Raw genomic sequence first — 19,281 nt, 5'->3', positions numbered from 1 at the left:
CTAAGATAGCAATTGACAAGATTTGTATCAAACGTTTCCCTCAATCTAAATCATTGTCGCCTCAAGGGGCATAGCGTAGCTGGTCGAGCTAGGGGCCTGTATTAAGGCAGGTCTCTAGTTCGATTCCCATGGGCGCTATGTTCATGTGTCTTAAGACGGTAGGGCGCGGCATCCAAGCTGACGGGTGCACCGTTGCTATCGCTGACACCGACGCAGCTCAGGACCCCGGAGGCAGGGGGAATGGGGGGGCCTTCGGGCCTTGCTTGGGCGGTGGGGGTTAACACCTCTCACTCACCCAAAATCTAAATCATTGTCAACACTTCAAATTACTCTGATGTCATGTCCCTCTATATTGAACTGAAAATTTGATGTCTGGTGTCCCTTCAAGATTGGCAATTTTCACGGCATTTTTGGAGATTTCATAAGAGGCCACTTCAAACTTTTTGAGGTCAAATTCAAGGATGGAACATGATCCGAGAGCATGGGCTTGCCAATGTGGCGAGGGCTCCAAGCCAGGATCTGGTTCTCAAAAAAATGGACTTCTGATATGAGAACCTTACCATGTTTGATAGCCTCAGATCTGAGATTCAAGGCTGATTTTAAATCCACGGTAGCCTAAATCTACAGCATAAACAAATAATCTCAATTGGAGATCTTAAATCTATATATTACTTTGTGAAAACCATAGATGTGTGGTTAGAGTGGAGAGGGGTCTGACGACAGATCCATGAATTTTAAAGTCTGGTAGCTAGCATCGGATTAAAGATCCATGACTATTTTATACTGGGATGGTGAACCTACAGAGCTGATAGAATAGTAGATTGGGGCCAATTACCACTTATCAGCAAGTGAAGTGCTTGTTAGATATAATGGAAAAGGTTTAAAAATACCACGTGATATGCATAGCCATGAAACAGGAGAAGACATAAAAGGGGGGAAAACGCAACCAAGAGTTTCTACTAACTGAACTATTCAACATCGTTTTTATTATTAAGGATGCATGAAAGTTTGTCACCAATTTTTTTTTATATATACAATTTCTATAGAACCGTAGCGTTTGAGCCATGTTTGCCATGTGAACTCATGGACTCATGAATCTCTTCAAGAGTTCTTCCTTTGGTTTCTGGAACCAACTTAATTACAAACAAGAATGTCACTGCACATACTCCAGAGTATATGAAAAAAGTCCCTGCATCACAAGAGGAGATAAGAATGATCATGTCCACTCATCTTGATGCCATATTGGTAAGAAAGATGTTAATTTCTTCCACGGAGCTGTAATGTGAATTTCATATGACACCATATATTGCTGAAAAGCCCAAGTTTAAGGAATTTCTATGAGAAGTACGAGTGCCATTTTTGCTCGTATTTGATAACATTGTTCTGCTGTTTTTTGGACAATTTTTATATTCGATCAAGAGGGGGGAAGAATATCTATTGTTAGAGTTTCAGCATTATTTAACTTACATTTTTCCGATCCCTACCTCATGCATACTAATTATGTGTGAACTTAGTTTTTGCATTTTTACTAATTAACTATCCTTCATTCACAGTGAAAGCTTGAAATTAACGTGTGATCCACAGTGGAGGATCTTTCGGCAAGCCCTTAAAGTAGTTCAATTGTATCAGGTAATTCTATGACTTAGCTGAACGTGACCAGAACGACCAATTACATATACTGTAGTTTCAGAGATCTTAGAGCAGGAGTAAATAGTGGTAGAGGTTCATGTGGACTTGTATGGGCAATTGTGCACCTACGCATACCCATGAAATTTACTTGTGTGCATGGTAATGTCCCTTAGAGATTCACCCTCATTTACTTATTTACGTATTGGTGCCCATCAGCCGTTTGTTTTTTTTAAGCGCATGCCCCTCAGTGAGAAATTTCTAGCTGCATCAATGAGGGGAGACCTATTTGCAACAAATGCCGAGGAATTGAAGAACATTTCTTAGAAAACTGGTACGAGTCAAAACCCATTTTGCAAAATCCCTCCTGTTTTTACATGCAAAATTTCTCGCAAAATTTGATTCATCTTTGTTGATCTTTTTACTGCTTATGATTCTTTGGGAAGATGCTTTTACATTAATTTTACCTGCAGCACTCCAACTTTCCAGATAGCTGTAAGTATAGGAAACAAGCCAAGAAGCAAGCCAAGTGACCATACTTGCAAATCCTCCAGCAATAGCCTTTATCTTCAAATCAAATATCTGCAAGTGGATGATAAGAATAGTGTTATCTACTTTGTGAGTACCATAGAGCAATGTTAACAACTCACCTCCAGGTGAGGGTGGGAGACCCATTGCCTGGCTAAAGGCCGAAGCTCATACTCAACCCCTCATCTTCCTAAGGTACATGAGTTGTTTTTTAGTACCTTGGGGTTTAACTACCCCTGCGATGTTTCAACTTGCATGTCGGTGGCTTTTTTTTTGTAGTACGGAGAGGTGACGCCACAAATATTCGAAACAAAAATTAACCACCTACCAACTCCCAGCCCATCTATTGTGTCAACCCCCTTGGGGACATTAACAACTGTCCTTAGATATGATTACCCAGAACTCACCTCAGATATGATAACCCATGGCAATCCAGACATCCCCAATACATAGAAGGCACCATAGATCTTATTATGCATCAAAGAGAAACTTTTAGTTCAGCAAATGCAGTAATGTAGTAAAAATTCATAACATGTTGGAAGTGGCTAGTGAGTTTCATTACCATTATGCCTGTCAGGTTCATGGCTAGAACTAATGTGCTGGCCCCTTCATGCTCCTGAGCCAAAGCAGGGCAGAAACATAGCTTTATAAAGGATTGTACATGAGAAATACACAAGCAAGCAAAAATTGTAGTAGTTACAAGCTGTTCGATAACAATATTATTGTGTTTTTGGAAAATATGTTCTAACAATGCTTTCTAGGGAAGCTATGTTTTTGGTTCAAGAAGCACAAAGTGATCAGGAGTCATGTTCTTAGATTCCACAATCAAACGCTATACATAATCACATCATCATTTGTCGAAGAAGAATACAGCGTTCTTGAAACATGTTATAGGAACACATGTCCAAAGAATGCGAATGTGATGCCTATAAAATGCCCTCTTAAAGGACAACGTACTTTGAGCATGTGATTTTCTATCCGAAACAAACAATGTTCTACTCAATTTTCCATATATAGTGTTATGATAGAGAATCCATTTATTCTTTTCTAGGCCAATTATTGTCAGACAGTGTTAAAATGGAGCAAATGTTTGGGGTGGAGTAAAGTTTGATAAGTCAGCAAGATTTCCACCAACTTCACCATATCCCAAGGAGAAAAGAAAGAGGTTAGATTGGTAGATGTTGCATTTTGAGCTAAGCAAAGGTTTTAGTTTGAATGTCTAATTCGATCGTCTAGCAGTCGGAACAAGTGTTTCGTAAATCTAGTCAAAAAATTGGAGCAGATTCATATGACACTAAAACTAGATATCTACTAATCTGTTCCAATCTTTAAAGTGGATTTATACAACACTCAAAAAGAGTTCTATTTACCAAATGACCCTTCAGGGGGCCCTTGATAGACTGAAAAAAAAAAAAGGAAAATGTTCTTCTTGTGTACTACAAGCTAAAATTTAAGGGAAAAATCTCCTAAGTGCTTAAGAAGAGTTTCATCTGTGTTTGAATTGAACTACAGGCGGGCAAAATTTCTTTAAATTCATGATTCTTCAGTTTCTTCAATTTCTCATAAAAAAAAAAATCTTCAATTTTTCCATTGTACTCTTTGTGCCAACTTTAAATTGAAAGTGGCTATTAAAATCTCTCACTCTCCCTCTCTCTCTATCTATCTCTCTATCTCTCTCTTGGTGTGCATAAGAAAGTAGAAATTTGATGAGCGGTCGAAACCGCCCTTTCATGCCCTTGGAATCCAAGCCTACTTAAAAACCTAGGTGGGACACCCATCAACTGTTGTGTAGCACATCCAATCTTAGCAGTTCAACTACCCATGGGAATCGAACAAATGATCGGGCTCTCACCGGCTCGCCAGCTGGATCAGTTACACCACACCCCAAGGACATGTGCATGAGAAAGTGAAAAAAGGGCATCGACACAATACCTTCAAAAGAAACGAAGCACCAGCCATGAAGCAACCCAAGCACGTCCCAGCAGCACCAAACTAAGTCATGAATATTCAATTGTGTTAATTTGTGAAGCATACATATGGAAAAGAAAAGATAAAGAAACCGTTAAGAGTAGCGGTATATTTCTGCAACACCAATTTGAACCCACCTTCTTAACCAAAGAAAAAACATGAAAGTGACATTAAATTTTGGAAATTAAAATCTTACTAGCATCAGTGGTTTCCTTCCTATTCTGTCTAACAAGAGCCCGACCAGTATGGCAAGAGGTACCTGGACATCATAGGTCATGTAGATTGTGAGACCACTTTAATAAAAGATTCTTGTTGCAGGAACGTGCATGGTCTAACCTGCATGGCAGCCAGCAGAATGGTTCCAAGATCTCCAGAAGAAAACCCTAGAAGAAGAATAGCCAGAAAGGTTGAACATTATGTTATTTCATAGAGTAGAGTTGAGAATTTGTGGGGAAAAAAACACTATTCTGGATATGTTAGCCTTATACGCAAGAAAGTTGGTGTTTGGCTCTCAACATGGTTCACTGGATGCCAAAAAAGAACAAAAAAACATTCCCTTTAACGCATAAAGGATTGGCGATTTGATGAGAAGTTGAAACCGCCCCTTTGTCCCTTCCCTTGGGATCGGGGCTGCTTCGGGACTAGGTGGAAAGCGAGATACTTGTTAACTAGAGTGCAGTGCATCCACTACTTGCAGTAGAGAGGAACAGTTCTCAAGGGAATCGAACTAATAACCAAGCTTTCACCTGCTTGCAAGCTTGACTAGCGAAGCTATGCCCCTTATGGCAAAGCATAAAGGCTTGGAGGTCCTTGTAAAAAGCCGATTCAGGCCGCAGGCAAACAACAAAGTCTCTTGGCCCAGGGTGATTCTATATACAACTTTTCGTAAAATGAATTTCATAGTTAACAATTAAGATGCAAGGTCAATTTACAGAAAGCATAATAAAGGCCAGGATTCCCAAGATCAGTAATGAAGACACTGTTGCGTAAAGATATGGGAAATTTCAACTGATTTTAGAATGATGGTAGGAGATTCCACTGCCTTCCCACCTTCTCGTGACAAATTTTTAGAATGTTGGAAAAGAAATATTCAGCTAACAATTAGTAAACGAGTGTAGACTGTCTCTTATTTTTCGTCTTTTTTAAAGAACAATTATCACAAACCTGCAGATACAAAAATGTCACTCGCATAGTATTGTATGGCAGAAGCTCCATTTAGATTTGCAAGTGCCATCAAGCCAATTCCCACCTGAATTTGAGAAGAATTTGACATAGGCCTTAGAACTAAGAACAATATAACTCATACTTATAACATTCATGGCCCACCCAATAACTTGAGATAGTTATTCTTAGGAGACACATATACAATGTCGCACTTGATTCAGCACTAAAGGGTGTTTGATAAGAAAAATATTGCATTTCTGGAACACATGTTTCTATAAAACAGGTTTCAAAAACTTAGATATTATTGTTTCAGAAAATATAGTATAATTACAGATGGTGCTCTTGAATTCAAAAATTATATGTTGGACATAATTACACCATGTTATATCAAACAAGAACATGTTATTTTTCTAATTACCCAACACAATACGGAAAGACGTGTTCTCAGACGTTCATCTAGCTAGTTGATTTGACACTTAGACTGGCTTATTGTGCTAGGAAGATCACAAACTCAAGTCACATAATCACAAGCACGATAGCTAAACATCCAAGTAGTTCTTCTCACAGATATTTCAGGTTTTTTTTCTCTAGTGAGTCAGAACCAAGTTCCATCAACTAAATGTTGGAATAAGTACATGTTGGATTTAAGAGTGTCATTTATTAAGTTTTAACTTTCTTTACAACATTTTAAGAATAGTTTGTTTCTAGTTTTTTTTTTGTTACATTTTTTGAGAAAGTGATTTTCCTAATTATTGTTTTTATCCAAATTCAAAAGGGATTCGGTTGAATTGGTGAATCATCTGAGATTTTTCGAATACTAGGCAGCCATACCAATTTCATTCACAACCAATTTTTACAACCACTGCCTAAAACTACTTAAAAAAAGGTTGATTTAGTTAAGGCGCATATTATGAATATAAATATAACTTAAGTAGACTTGGGCTAGTGTATACAGTTATATATCCTTTGTATGCGTCCATGTGCATCAATAAATAAGCATATACAAACAGCCATTCACAAATATAAGTGCAACATTAACTTGAGATAATAGGATGCTTACAAGGAGTGGACGTGTGTACTGTCTTTGAAACAAATCCCGTATCCTTGCTTGTGGAAGGATGGCTGAACTCGCAATGGTATCCTGCTCATTGAAGGAAGAAATCTAGTTAAAACTTAAAAACCATCCTTGAGATCAAGCCCCTCATCAACTAACTTGGTCAATTACGAAGTGCAAAGGTTTTTAAAACTTCGATGACAACTGAAGAGCAATTATAGTCTCTGCTTATTTTGAGTCTCTTCAACTGTTATATGGTCAGATTTCTTGTTAATGTTTTGAAGAATTAAAAGTATTGCAAACCAGAATCTCCATTGCTTCGTCGTGAATATCGGCATCTTTTCCTCTAAATCTCTGCAATGCTATTTCAAACTCCTTTATATGACCAATCTTTGCCTGCAACATTATCAGGTGAGTAAGAGGTTAACAACCTATTGTCTAGAAAAAAGACCCGAAGCCCACCCCTCCTCCCTCCTCCTCTCCTTGTGTTTGGGGTCTTGGGCTGCATCGACATCAATGATGGTAGCAGTATACCCTTCAACTTAGATATCGTATTCAACTCCACCACTTTAAGATTTAGAGACACGACAGCCATAGAAATCGGATCAGAGACATGCCTTTTCACATGCCTCTGTCACAATCAGCTGTACTTTGCCCCTTCAGGCAATGTTAGAAGGATACATTTCATGCAGAAAAGTTAACAAGATGTTTCATTTGTAATATGTTTGATATGAAGCAAATAATAACTAACCAGCCACCGGGGCGACTCCGGAACGAAGAACAGTCCTATTAGTTGAACGAAGCATGGAAATATTCCTGCCAATCATAGATAAGACCTATAGTTCTCATTAACAAACCATAAATTAAACTCCTATAACAAGTTAACATATGGGCGTCTTAATCTAGAAACGTGAGATTGCTCTATGATGAGACTTAATTAACCAAAAGGTACAGTTGATAAGGAAATTAGTTTTTTTGTAATAGCCTTTTTTTCTACTTTCTGTGATGTATATTCAATACAATTAACATTGAGATTGACTTGTGCCAAAACAAAAAAATAAAAGATATCCAACATACGGATCAAAGAGGGAATTAGGAAAACCAGCTCACCTAGAAGTGTTAATACGCGCCAACCAACAACTATTCCCAGCAGGTACGCCATTGTCATTCCAAGTGCTAGCATCAGCTGCAAGATTTGCAAACAACTCACAAACATGAAACTTCTCTTCATCTGCTAATTTCTCAAGTTCAAAAGAAACAAATGGGTAGTTTAACCTCCAATAGAAGTGATAATACTCGCATCAAGTCCAGACAATATATTTGTATTTAATCCAATCGAAGATTAAGATCTCCATGGATTTGTTATCATAAAAATATGTCAAACAGTAGCACCGTATTGGACCTAGTCTTTGATAATTAAGAAGGGCACCTACCCATCAATAATTGAAGTAAAGATCTTTTAATTCAAAGCCAAAAAAGTAGATTAGCAGAGTGAACCCCATAAAACTCATCACACATTAAACATTCGGTATTTACTTTTGGATTACCTGAGAAGATACCATAAGCCTTCCCCTCAACTCCTTGGGTGCGATCTCTGCCATGTACACGGGCACCTATCAATTTTTTATTTCGTTAGTAAGTATGCTATAATTTATTTTCTAAAAGCTCTTAATTGTGCAAATGATCAAAAATCGCTTACAACGCGTATGCAGTGATATATACGCCCATAAATTTTACAAAAAAAAAAAAGGACTCCCAAATTTGATATTCGTGGATAAAGTTTTCTGGTTAAAATTTTCTGAACATCATGGAGCCAAATATCTTGCACGGCACGCATTCCGAGCCAAATGTCAATTAAGAAAAATCTACCCAAATTTGGATTTGATTCTCAAATTCACGATCTAAATCCGACGCAAAAACCCAACTTTTATTTTCAAAATCGAAGATGAACCCAATGTTTAAATGCACAACCTAGTCTGAACCACATTATAATATGTCATGAAATACTTTTCCAAAATGTATGGATATTAGATATAGGTTATCCATCTGAGGTTGAATGCCAATTTGAATATACATCTGATGGAAAGTCATTTCTAGATCACAAACAGATCTGATTTCTCATTGGATGTTAAACCACTTTTCCACGTCTAACTTTTTTTTAAACATTTCGGTCAGATCTCGCTTCCAAATCCGATCTATAGGCATCCCTATATAAGAGAAATTGTTTGAATATCATAAGGGAAAAAAAAAAATGTTCGTTTGGCGAGAACAGATTTCTCAAGCGCCTACTATAAAATAGGATGTATATGGGATGACTTATATAACCAATCAAAATTTGAATCCATTCAATTGGATATGGCGAAGAAATTTTGATTCTATTAGTAACTGTTTGCGGACTTGTTACATAATCTCATAAACGAATCTGGATCCAAATCCGATGCCCAACTGGAATACAATAAAAATCCAACCCGATTACAGATGGATGTTATATCTTATGCTAGTCAGATATGAATTCATTTTTAAAAGTAGGGTTTAAATGTGGATCTGAATCAGATTAACTTGAATATGTTAAAGGCTAGATCCAACCCGAAGCTGAAAAGCCAACATAGCTGTCTATAGTTCATCAGCTATCAATAAATTTTAAAATAGTAACCAAGAAAATGCTTTGATGAACCAAGAATGCCAGGAACAATGAAACCGGCCGGGCATCTCTCTCTCTCTCTCTCTCTCTCTCTCTCTCTCTCTCTCTCTCTCTATATATATATATATATATATATATATATATATATATATATATATATATATATATATATATATATATATATATATATATATATATATATATATATATATATATATATATATATATATATATATATATATCTGTGTGTGTGTCTGAATTATCTCTCTCTCTCTCTCTCAATTGCAATTTCTATTCTGCATCAATTAGCATTATGGAAGGTCAGATGGTTTACCACATAAGAGCATATCCCAATCCCAACGCCAGTGCAGAATCGGCCGACATCTAGCGACCAAGCATGCTGTTGCAGCATGTTAAAACGCTCCCACATTAACAGAACAAAAAAATAATACTAGCAGCAAACATAGCTTCAAGAAATAATATAAAAAACATAAGAAAGAGAAAGAAAAAGGAAAGCAGCAAACCTGTGATAGCATAATGAAGATCCATCCAGCCACACACAGAGCAGAAGAAATTCTCATTGCCTGCTCATTAAATTCATGGTTACTCGAAGTTGGAAGAGCAGCGACGAATTATTGGAGGAAGAAACTTACAGAACGAATAAATGGGAGATGCAATTGCATAATGCTGAACAACTTCCTACCCATTTCCGGCCAACATAATCCGCTAAAGGTCCGCTTCCAATCGCACCAATCATTCCACCAACCGTCAGCAGAGAGCCAAAAACAGAGTACTGGTTTTTCAAGCCCAAACGGGGAGAAGAAAGATTAGTCATTTTATATGAAGAGTTTAAATTAATTAGATCAACTCAACTGCCAAATCAAGTTGTTTCAACCCAAGCAAGATTTGAGCACTGATCATCTGAATACAACTAAGAAATTCCAACGCATTTTTTCTGTAAAACTTTGATGGTTTCCCTGGCCGGGATCGGTCTGGCCCTTCAATTGAATGGATCGAAGCAAGTGGGCATCAATTTTGTCACCATTGATCGAGAAAAAGGTAGAACCTGTGAGGTAGTGAGTTCGAGATCGCTGATGATCGCCGATTCAGTTGGGGAGGAATATCCACTCTGTGAAATGTCAACCACAAGAATGCAAATTCTTTAGTGACGATGGCAGCAAGTCCTCCTCCCCTTCTTCTCTCTACTTTCCAATTGCTCCTTCTCTTTCGAGATCCCTCAGTTGATAATGGCAAGAAAAGCATAACTGAATACTCAAGAAATGAAATTCAGAGAGTACTCACACATGCGCCATTTTCGAATGAGCCACAAGCAGCGATGAGCGTCGCAGAGACTGCCATCCACATGGACGGCCTCTGCTTTGGGATGAGAGAAACTGACCCATCTGTGTCCATTTCTTTCTCTCCTGGCCTCTGCACCTTTCGTGGCGATTTTTGAAGGCGGTGGTGAGGATTCTGCTAAGACAAACTAACTTCTTTCCACATTAATAGAGCTCTATTAATCTAAAACAGAGGCGAATGAAAAGGGGCTAACACGTGACGCAGATGTTGCATACCAAGAGAACGTGATGCATGCACCTTCTTCAACCTCTGACATATCCTCACATCAATTGCAGAATTATAAGTTCTGAAAACTGAAAACAAGTGGATTTTGACGCACAGTTGAGACTTATCTGCTCTTTTTTACGTGGCATTAACGTTCCTGAAGAAAAAACTATCCAGCCGACGCCATATTTCCGTCATTTAAGTCCTGATGATCATATAGGAGAGCCTCGACATCTGACTGTCCGCAATATATCACGTTGGGAGGAACGACGAAGACAGGCACTGGCAGAGAGAGAGACGAAAGCTTAATTTCCAAAAATGCAGATGGAAAGTAACTGGTGTCCGATTTCATATTCATTGTCCTCTTAAATTTTTAAAATTGTCAGCTCCTGTTTTCTTTTATTGTCCTAGAAACCACCGAAACCACATTGGCCATTTCTAATTGCCTGAAACTTTTAAAAGTTATATATATGAAATCATAAAGTAAAGATGTTATATAAGAACAGAGGAACCCTTCAATGCATGGAAGGGTTAAAAGTTTGAGAAGGCAAATTTAGGAACTCATTGAATACTCAAATTAGCACAGGAGTTTGAAATTTGCAGATAAGATGGAGTTTTGGTGGACCGATAATTGGCTTTGAACGTTTGTTGGGAGAAGAGGTAGGTGAGAATGGATCAGAAAAAAGTGGTTGCTGCCACGACTGACAAGCCTTAATGATCGATTGAAGGACAAGAATCGACGCCCGTTTACAAGAAAACGATCGACAAAGTTTCATACTTTGCATGCTTCCTTTGGCCAGAGGCTGCTCACCTTCTTCTCAATTTGACTTTGTTTCAAGAGTTTTCTTCTTTAAAAGATAGTAGACAGACCAATCGTTGATAAATGAGGGGCAGTTTGATAGCTAGAACCTTAGTTGGTAAACCCATAACTCAAACTCGGATTACTTGAACATTGTACAAACACAGGAAAAATTTAAGTTTGTGGAGACTTCCTATTTGAATTTTTTATCGACTAAAACTGAAGATTGTATAACATCAGTATTTATATATAGTTAATAAAGTTTGAGATATTTCATAAATCAAAAAAATAACAAACTTTAGCATTCAGCAATGCATGATTAAGAAAAAAAACATGTCATAAGTTGAGAAATGCCAGCTAACTTGGCTGACACTGAATCGTGACTTATCTGACCCGGGTGACGAGCAAGCGAGTTTACTAACTATGGTTGAAACATTTTGTGAGTAGTTTATAAATCTGTTCCAAAAATTGAACTAGTTTTGTAAGACACTAATTCTAGTGTTTCTCAATCTTTTAAGTGTTTCTCAATCTTTTAAGGCAGATTCAAATAATACTCACTAGAGTGTTTCAGCTGCCCTATACGTTTGTTTGCATTTATACTAATATAAAACTCTAAGTTGCTTGAACTGTCAACCTGGTTAGTGGCGCGGCTGCCATTGGATGGCTGAAATGACAAGAATGCCTTCAAAAGAGATGAAAAAAGAGCCCTCTTTAAGCAAGCCTGAGCATAGGGCCCAGGTGCGCGGCCCAGGTTGGCACAATGGGCTAGATTCAGCCCGATTATTTTTTAATTTATTATTATTATTTTTTATTTAATAATAATATATATTATTATTGAAATTGTATTTTATATTCAAACTTTTTTATTTTATATTTAAAAAATAAGGGCTCGGATTTCGGTCGTCGAGCCGACCCGAACCCATGCTTATTGGGTTAGGCCGGCCCGATGCTCAAGTCTACCTTATAAGGACAAAATGAGAAAAGAAAATTTGGTTTTTCCATTCAGTACTCGTGGTGAGATGTGCATCGCCAACAAACAAACATGGTGTATTCTACCATCAAACATGCACCACGCCCTAGCATAACAGGAACAACCCTATAAAATGGTCACAGTAAAATTTAAACTTAGGATGAATTGCTTCTGAGTTAAAATAAATTTTAAAAAAAAACATTGAACTCGGAGATTAGGTCATCGAAATGTATGTCAAGCTAAAATTTACTAGGTGTTCTTCAAATTTGAACTTTTCGTGTGGCATTGAAAATAGTAACAAACTATTTCATGAACATGTGCTAAAGATTGAAGCGAATTTACGAGACAATATGACATGGTACTCTGATGAAACAGTATATTTTTTTTTTCTTATATGCTTCAACTTATATAATTCGATCGATAGTCCTTTTTCATGACCATGATACGATTTAGTTATAATATCTCGAACTTATCAACTAACAATGAAGTTGCATCAGTGGAAAGCCACCTACCTTTTCTACAAGTTGGACAAAGTCACCGGGAAGGCCATGTGACAAGATCGGGTGATCATGAAAAGGAATATTTATCAAAATTCGCTTGATATAATTGACTTTAGGCTGTCTATGTTGGTGCACCTGAACATGCCCTTCCAACAAAATTTACGAGTTGTCTAAATAATTTAATCAAACAGAACTGTAAGTTAGTACTTTCGTCGAAGAAAAGCGTGAACGATATTTTAAATCATTATTTGATAAGATAGACCATGCATTAACTCTGTTTTATTATATTTTAAATGATTATTTTAACAACATAGCATCATGCAAATCAAACTAACTCATGCTGGTTTTTATTACTTAACCAGATGCGCTAAGGTTGTAGGGTCGGATTTGGTGGGAGGGAGTTGTCATCTGTGGTTGTATGACGTTCACGCCTAGTTCTAACCAGTGGCGGAGCTAGAAATTTTTGGCTATGGAGCACTATGTACTAATACTTTGGGTTGACTTGGGCTGGCGTGGGCAGCCCACGCTAGCTCCACTACTGATATAAGCAGTTGAGTTTCTTTCTAGTGTGGAATGCCTATAATTTTAATTTTATTGGAAGGAAAACGGAAGCCGAAGCCTGTACATGCACGAACAAACTTGAAATAAAGCAGGCAAAAACATGGAGCTATCTTAGACTGGCGTGGGCAGGCGCCCACGCCAGCCCCACGCTGGCTCCGCTACTGGTTCTAACCAAACCTTTACCGTATTTATCTTTCCGTTCACATCTTCAAATTAATTCTTCCACTTCTTACTTTGCTGTTCGGGAATGGCAGGGAATGACTTCAGCTTTAACCTGAGTTACTGTTGATTCAAGATGTCATCTAATAACAGTGGATTCTATTTTCTGTAACTGGAAAATTAGCTCCTGCATATGCTGAAGTGAGTAGTACTGCATTTTTACGATGTTATCTAATAACTTCTATGTTTCAATAATACTGAAATTAAACCTCTATGCAGCCGTGGACTTGAAGAAAAAAAATTGTCTTCTTCTTCCTAATTCTTCTTCGGCTTCTTCTCTTGGTGGAGAGAGAGAGAGCGCGCGAGAAAGAGAGAGGGTCTCGTTCTTAGACCCGGGTTTATACAAAAACAAAACATTCTATTGAATTTTGCTTTTACTTTTGATATAGGGCGGAGCCCACAGGGCCTGGTCCCCCTCTCACCCCTCAATTTTTTTTAAAATTTATACATACATTTAAAAAAAAAAAATCATGTAAAAATTTTTGAAAAATGATATTTCAGCCTTTGTCAAACTTTTGAAACCGATGTGCCAATCTAGAGGCGTAGATTTATAATTCAGCCCCAGTCCCGTTCATGAAAAATTATTGGTTCGAGGCCCGGCATGTAGCTCGACTTGCTTTAAGAACATCTTGACAGCTTAACGAAAAATGGTCCTCATGGAAAGTGGTTGCTTATGTCCGCACCTCGAACATAAAAAAAATTGATGTGCTTTCTCTCCTGATGGCATGAGCGATGATCTCATTTTCCAACACACGCATATATATATATATATATATATATATATATATATATATATATATATATATATATATATATATATATATATATATATAGAGAGAGAGAGAGAGCCTATAAAATGGGAATATATAACAAAATTTAGGGACAAGAGGTTCCCTAAATACAAAAACAATTAGCAAAAAAAAACATACTGCAAAAAACACAAGCAGGAAGAACAAATATACAATACAATGCACAGAAAAAAAGGAGAGAAGAGGAAAGACGAAACGACACAATCACCCAACCGCAGTCAAGCGGCGGCGCTTTAACCGAATGGCGAACTGGATATCCCCTTGCACAAGACGAGCCACAGAATCTGGTGAAGAGAATGTGCCTCTAAAGACCCTGTTGTATGGTATACTTTCTCTCGCTTAGACTTGGGAATGAAGCTCTTACTGCAGTCTTCTGCCATTAATGAGGCCTCAAGGAAGACAATATACATAATGGTGAAAGCTACTATGGGGAGAATTGATGTCGTTGCTGAAACTGAGGTCGTTCATTCTCTACATTAAACGTCCTAGCTGTAAAAGTGACCACATGTTAAATAAAAAGAAAATTTTGATGGTGGCTTTTCTTTTTTCAGATAAGATATACGCTCTGCTTAATGGCAGGACAAGTATAGCCAGCAGAACATGTGGTCAGCCTTTATTGAAGAAATAGGACATATCAACTATAACCCGCACGAAATAAAGACGCAATTATGAAGTGCAGGAATTTAACAGTAATTTTTTCATCTTCTTCTTTTCTTAATAACGAGACACCTGCTATGAACCAGACCACTTGCCGTGTTCATTCCATGAAATGGTAGTGGTGAAATACGTGGCCAGCTATCCTAACTTTGCGAGTATTCTTGACATACATAACGGAGAGAAGAGGACTGTCAAATTATATGATAGGAGGAAAGTTTTCACTTTATAGCATTGCAACACACACACACACACACAAAATCTGAGGACAGGGGTTGGATTTTACTATTTTAGTACATATTGTGTACATATATTGCAAATTGAAGACGAATAAAACCCACATTCCTTTCGTTGAAGCCTAGACCAGGTGAAATATGAACAGCCACTATAGGGTTATTTTATTATATTGTAATTTTTTTAACGCTCCACTATGAGGCTGTCTTTGATTGCTCACCTTGTAGAGGGCATTTGGTAACAGGAACGTGGCATTATTTGGAATGATATGCTTCAAAAGTAGATATATTCGTACACTTCTTCAGCATTATATATATATATATGAATGATCTTGCTCCATTCCCAGATTGTGCGTTGGACTGAACCCAGATCCATTTTAGTCTCATTCAAATAGCCAACTCAGGGTTGGTGTCAATTTTTACATTTAAACTACACCTGAACGCATCAATCTCTTGCTTTTGAATTGGTTGGGATCTTAGCTTCGGGTCCAATGACCACATTCATGGATAGAGATGTCAATATATACTATGTAAATTGGATATCGGACTGAACCGATACGGAAAAATCGGATCTGGAAAAAAAATTAATATCGAATTAAAAAATTGGTTTGGTTTTGGATTCGGATATGCATGAATATCCGATTGGATTCAAGTACGAATTCGGAACAGATTTATTTTTTAGACAAATATCATATGTCTAATGCACGTACTACATTTTTAAAATTGATGAAATGTGATTGAAAATTCGGATTCAGATATGAATATGAATGTCAAAATTGGATTCAGGACGGATACGGATTCAGATTGTGAAATCGGATTTTAGATTCGGATAGATCCCTATCTAACGGTAGTTGGCGGATATTACTTTGATGGCGTGCAGCGTTGGCATTCACACACCTCACCGCGTCTCATGGTATTGGGAGCCCCACTCATGGTACAGCTCGGGCCCAGGCCCGTTAAAATAAAAAAAAAATTAAAATTTAATATAAAATATATTTTTAATAATATATATTATTAAAATAAAAATAATATTAAAAAATATCTAGTTGAATTGGGCCCCATCGAGCTGACCCGAGTCAAAACATAGCAGCTTGCCCCTCGACCCACCAGAGATCTGTTGGTCAGCTAAAGACCGCTAGTGGTCTTAGCCACGCTGATCAAGGACTCAAAATTGATATGTTTTTCTTAATCTCTCTTTCTCTCTCGTTTAATCACTCGTTTCTGTAGCCATTATTTCTCCTGCAGGTGGAAACTGCACATATGCCATTCTGCAGATTCTCAAGTCCAATCAAACATTGTAGGACAAAGTTATGTTTCGTTTGAATATAAATTCATAATAGATGCCAACTTCTTCTTTTTTGTTGTATGTGTATGCCTCATAAAAGTTTTAGTGTCTTATTTAGTCGAGCCGAGTTCGAGCTGACCGAGCTCGGGCTCGACTCGGCTCGTGTTCAGCCCTACATAAAACAAATTTGCGAGAAATATTCAGTAACTACAACATCATTTACTCCAGTCACAGGCCATGAACAAGGGAAAAATCTGACTGTGTGCTCATACAAACTGCATACATCAACAATATCCTAACTTCAAATCTGAAGCATTCTTGAGTCATAGAGATGATGGCTGAGGCTGAGGCTGAGGCATCTTACAAATTGGAATGACTTTCATGATGCAAAATAATACTGTTGTTATCAGGCAACCCTTCAAACTGTAGACAGATGGCTGAATTCATCTCCTTGTAGGCAGGCCTGAGCCCTAGGTCACAAGGATATGTATGATCGTATTCATTTCAGTATGCGGGTACATTGACACTGGTATGTGGGTGGGTATGACTAAGTACATCTGCATTTTAAAACTTAAAAATTTTTATATTTAAACTTTTTTTTTTAAAATTTTGTTTCTTTCTTTTGTTTTTTCCCTTCCACCTAGATTTTATATTTTCCTCTCAATGTTTCTTTAAACTTTTTTTTTAATTTTGTTTCTTTCTTTTGTTTTTTCCCTTCCACCTAGATTTTATATTTTCCTCTCATGTTTCTTTAATTTGGATTTTTTGTGGATTATTATTATATATATAATATATATCTACATGCACACTCTGCCATGCCCCATTACTCAAATTTTCCAAAATCATGGTTAAGGCATTAACAATCAAAAAGTGATAAATCAAAATGCAATTATAGAAAACTAGAAGTCTCCGTGGTAATATATGAATATTATGAACTTTAGAACCGTATGAAATATAATTATCTTTATCTAAAGTACTAAAAAGTTATTATAGTTACTGTTTTTGTAATATTTACATTTTCCCGCAACTATTAGTATTAGGATTTTGATACATCATATGAGTCCCGTTGACGATCTTGAATTTCAAAATCCTAAAATAGTCTGATATGACAATTTGGCATCCATTTCTAGACACAGTGGCGGGGCCACATCTACACCAGCTTTTTAAATTTTTTGTATTTTTATATTGGCATTTTATATATGATAAACAAGTGCTTCAGCCAATTTTCCTAGCTTCATCACTGCCGATATCATTTTTTTACCAATCATAAGCAATTAAAAATAATGTTAGAAGATATCAACGATTCAACGTCTGCTGTTATTGTATAAAAAAAATGAACCAAGATTCTCTATAAGATGGTGGAGTTCTTGACTGGACCCTTGAAGTTGTGAAATTAGTGATCAAATTCAAATAATCCTTTTCAAGGATTAATATACTGGATGCAAAATAAAATACATTTGGTCTGAAGCCTTTATTTGGATTTTTCATAGTGTTATCCTTTCTTGGGTAAGTAGCACGTTAACAACCTAATGCCCAAAAAAAATTGGAGACCCTCCTATTCTCCTAGGCTATCACAAGACCTAGGTTGGGTACGATACACCCGTCAACTAGAGTATTGCGCCACTATTTTCCGTTCAAGAAAGTAGCACACACTGGAATCGAATAGGAGATATACTTTCTTTGCACCCACCCGCCTGACGGGCTATACTACTCCCCTTGAGACCATAGTATTACTCTCTCTCCAGTCTCATCCTTGTTAGTGGAAAAGAAAATCTAATGAAGAAAGTTATAATAAATGAAAGCAAGATCCATATATAATTAGTCTTTTTTTTAAAGAAAACGGTACAACACAAATTTATGTCTTAAACAAATCTAAATGTGAAATATCACAATTTAGTTCTAATTACATTACAAGTATGGGTCTTCTTCATGTAGTGGAAAAACTCATTTTAAAAATCACAATTTAGATTGAGCTGCGAGCCAATCTTTCCCTTCCCCTGAGAAATTTTGAAATATGATGCAGCGGTTTTAGTTCAATTAAGAGGTCTTTTGGCTCTATATGTGAAATATTATATGCCATCTTGCTTTTCTCATTCTTCATTCATGTAGTCATTTATCATCACTGTTTTTTTTGTTTTCTTTGAATCAAGTGACTTGATTCAAGATGTTTTTAGTCGTTGGAGGAGATCGCATATTTTTCTTTCATTACTTAGAAAAGTTTCTTCAATTATTGTCCACCAAAATTAATTAGTGTGGCATCATAATTATTTTTATTATGATTGATCACTTGAATCGTTAGTAATTTACAAGAGGCGCCCTTTCGTACTCAAATTTTAAGTTTCGTATGATGAGGTGAGTGCAAGCTTGTCTAGAAATGTCGTGGAAAGTGACTTTTGGGAGGAGAAATTGTATACACGAAAAAAAAATCCATGGACAACTTATCTTTCAACCCAAACACAAAATAATGGTGCCATGGTGGACAATTCTTCCCATGGGTAATCTTTTCAAAATACTTTGACCATAGACGACATGTTGTGCCTGTTTGACGAACTTTACAGTTTATCCATGGTGGGAGCATCAAGAGAAACTTTTCCATGGCAATCTCCTCTCTCTCTCTCTCTCTCTCTCTCTCTCTATATATATATATATATATATATATATATATATATATATATATATATCTCTTTGTGGCTTATTTCTTCTTTGT

The 19,281-nt window shown here is 36.9% G+C and overlaps 1 protein-coding gene across 6 annotated transcripts; it reads right to left on the bottom strand.

Moving 5' to 3' along the window:
- Positions 1 to 969: 969 nt before the first annotated feature.
- LOC116248547 (sugar transporter ERD6-like 7) lies at positions 970 to 10,882 on the bottom strand. 6 transcript variants are annotated; one of them, XM_050076135.1, is made up of 19 exons: positions 10,556 to 10,881; positions 10,284 to 10,471; positions 10,048 to 10,110; positions 9,685 to 9,774; positions 9,506 to 9,565; positions 9,316 to 9,432; positions 7,888 to 7,953; positions 7,451 to 7,526; positions 7,092 to 7,156; positions 6,644 to 6,736; positions 6,347 to 6,427; positions 5,287 to 5,371; positions 4,459 to 4,505; positions 4,319 to 4,381; positions 4,087 to 4,146; positions 2,717 to 2,770; positions 2,562 to 2,621; positions 2,094 to 2,208; positions 970 to 1,189 (listed from the first exon to the last, which is right to left on the bottom strand). In XM_050076135.1, the coding sequence occupies exons 2-19, from the start codon at positions 10,392 to 10,394 to the stop codon at positions 1,041 to 1,043; spliced, it is 1,455 nt and encodes a 484-aa protein (XP_049932092.1). In that variant the 5' UTR covers positions 10,395 to 10,471; positions 10,556 to 10,881; the 3' UTR covers positions 970 to 1,040. The 6 variants fall into 6 exon arrangements, with proteins under 6 accessions (XP_049932092.1, XP_049932088.1, XP_049932091.1 ...); XM_050076131.1 differs by having other exon boundaries at positions 10,284 to 10,454; XM_050076134.1 differs by having other exon boundaries at positions 10,284 to 10,467; positions 10,556 to 10,880.
- Positions 10,883 to 19,281: the final 8,399 nt, after the last annotated feature.

Source organism: Nymphaea colorata, chromosome 2 (genome assembly GCF_008831285.2).
Source record: "Nymphaea colorata isolate Beijing-Zhang1983 chromosome 2, ASM883128v2, whole genome shotgun sequence".
Taxonomy (NCBI): Eukaryota; Viridiplantae; Streptophyta; class Magnoliopsida; order Nymphaeales; family Nymphaeaceae; genus Nymphaea; species Nymphaea colorata.
This window is presented reverse-complemented; position numbering and strand designations above follow the sequence as displayed.

Coding starts and splice junctions, on each gene's coding strand:
- LOC116248547 (XM_050076131.1), bottom strand. Junction 7,527..7,887: donor GGCTTATGGTATCTTCTCAG/GTAATCCAAAAG, acceptor CAAATCTTGCAG/CTGATGCTAGCACTTGGAAT. Junction 4,382..4,458: donor TTCTGCTGGCTGCCATGCAG/GTTAGACCATGC, acceptor TATGATGTCCAG/GTACCTCTTGCCATACTGGT.